The sequence below is a fragment of the Fulmarus glacialis genome, unplaced genomic scaffold (genome assembly GCF_000690835.1).
Source record: "Fulmarus glacialis isolate BGI_N327 unplaced genomic scaffold, ASM69083v1 scaffold20821, whole genome shotgun sequence".
In the NCBI taxonomy this organism is placed as follows: domain Eukaryota; kingdom Metazoa; phylum Chordata; class Aves; order Procellariiformes; family Procellariidae; genus Fulmarus; species Fulmarus glacialis.
The window spans coordinates 403-1,452 of NW_009194929.1; the positions used below are offsets into that span (position 1 = coordinate 403).

The window sequence follows — 1,050 nt, forward strand, 5'->3', positions numbered from 1 at the left end:
CTGGGGACACGTAGGGTGTTCATCAGCAGCCAGGATGCTCGTGGGTGGGAGAAATGCCGAGGGACCACCTCCACCCCCGGGGTGGCCCCATCACCGCGCGTGTCCCTGCAGTCTCGGTGATGCACATCGAGGGGGTGCGCGAGGGACACCAGTCGGAGGGTCTACGCAAGTACGGTGCCGCCTTCCCCGAGCGGCACTGCTTCACCCTCGTCTTCAAGGGCAAGCGCAAGAACCTTGACCTGGCCGCCCGGGGCGAGGAGGATGCCCGCCACTGGGTGCAAGGACTCACCAAACTGATGGGGAGGCTGCAAGCCATGAGTCAACCGGAGAAGCTCGACCAATATCCTTTGTCAGAGCTATGGGGGCTTGGGGACAGGTTGGGGACAGCCATGGGGGTGACGCCGGGTGGTTTCCTTACCCCAGCGTAGCTGGATCCATGGGGTCCTGCAGCGAGCAGACAGGAACAAGGACAACAAGATGTCCTTCCGGGAGGTGAAGAGCATGCTGAGGATGATCAACATCGATATGGATGATGTCTACGCCTACAAGCTCTTCAAGGTACCCGTCATGTGCTCCATCACCCACTGTCCCCCACTGCTGTCACCAGGAGGGAATGCCGGCTCCTTCTCTGTCTTCCCAAGCACAGAGAAATGTCAAACTCGTCACACCCAAAGCCACCCACCATCACCAATGGTTGGGTCCACCACCAATGGTTGGGTCCCATCATGAGAAGGAGCTGAAGATAGGGTGGGGCGAGCTGTCTCACCCCTTCTGCTCTGTGGGTCCCCAAGGTGTGACATTTTCCCCCCATGGGGTGCTGTCCCCATGGGCATCTCCCAAAGTCCCTTTCCACCTGGGGAAACTGAGGCACGGCGCTCTGCTTTGCTCCACCCCAGACTGGAGGGTCAGAGGGGACATGCCCCTGCACCTCCCTAGGGACAACCCATCCCCGAGCCCTCATGCCACTAGCTGAGCCCCCCCAAACTCATCACACACGCTGCCAACCCCAAGGGACAGGGAGGACGAGGCAGGACGAGGCAGGGGGTGGCC

General features: G+C 61.1%; 1 protein-coding gene across 1 annotated transcript in view; it reads left to right on the plus strand.

The window, feature by feature from the left end:
- Window positions 1–119: 119 nt before the first annotated feature.
- The window catches only part of LOC104084198 (1-phosphatidylinositol 4,5-bisphosphate phosphodiesterase delta-3-like), a gene marked incomplete at its 3' end in the record, with an annotated part of 5,686 nt that continues 4,755 nt past the window's right edge, over window positions 120–1,050 (plus strand). Inside the window, exons 1-2 of the mRNA XM_009587940.1 lie at window positions 120–340; window positions 429–558. Coding sequence (XP_009586235.1) covers window positions 120–340; window positions 429–558 — 351 coding nt within the window. The remainder of the gene's footprint in view (window positions 341–428; window positions 559–1,050) is intronic.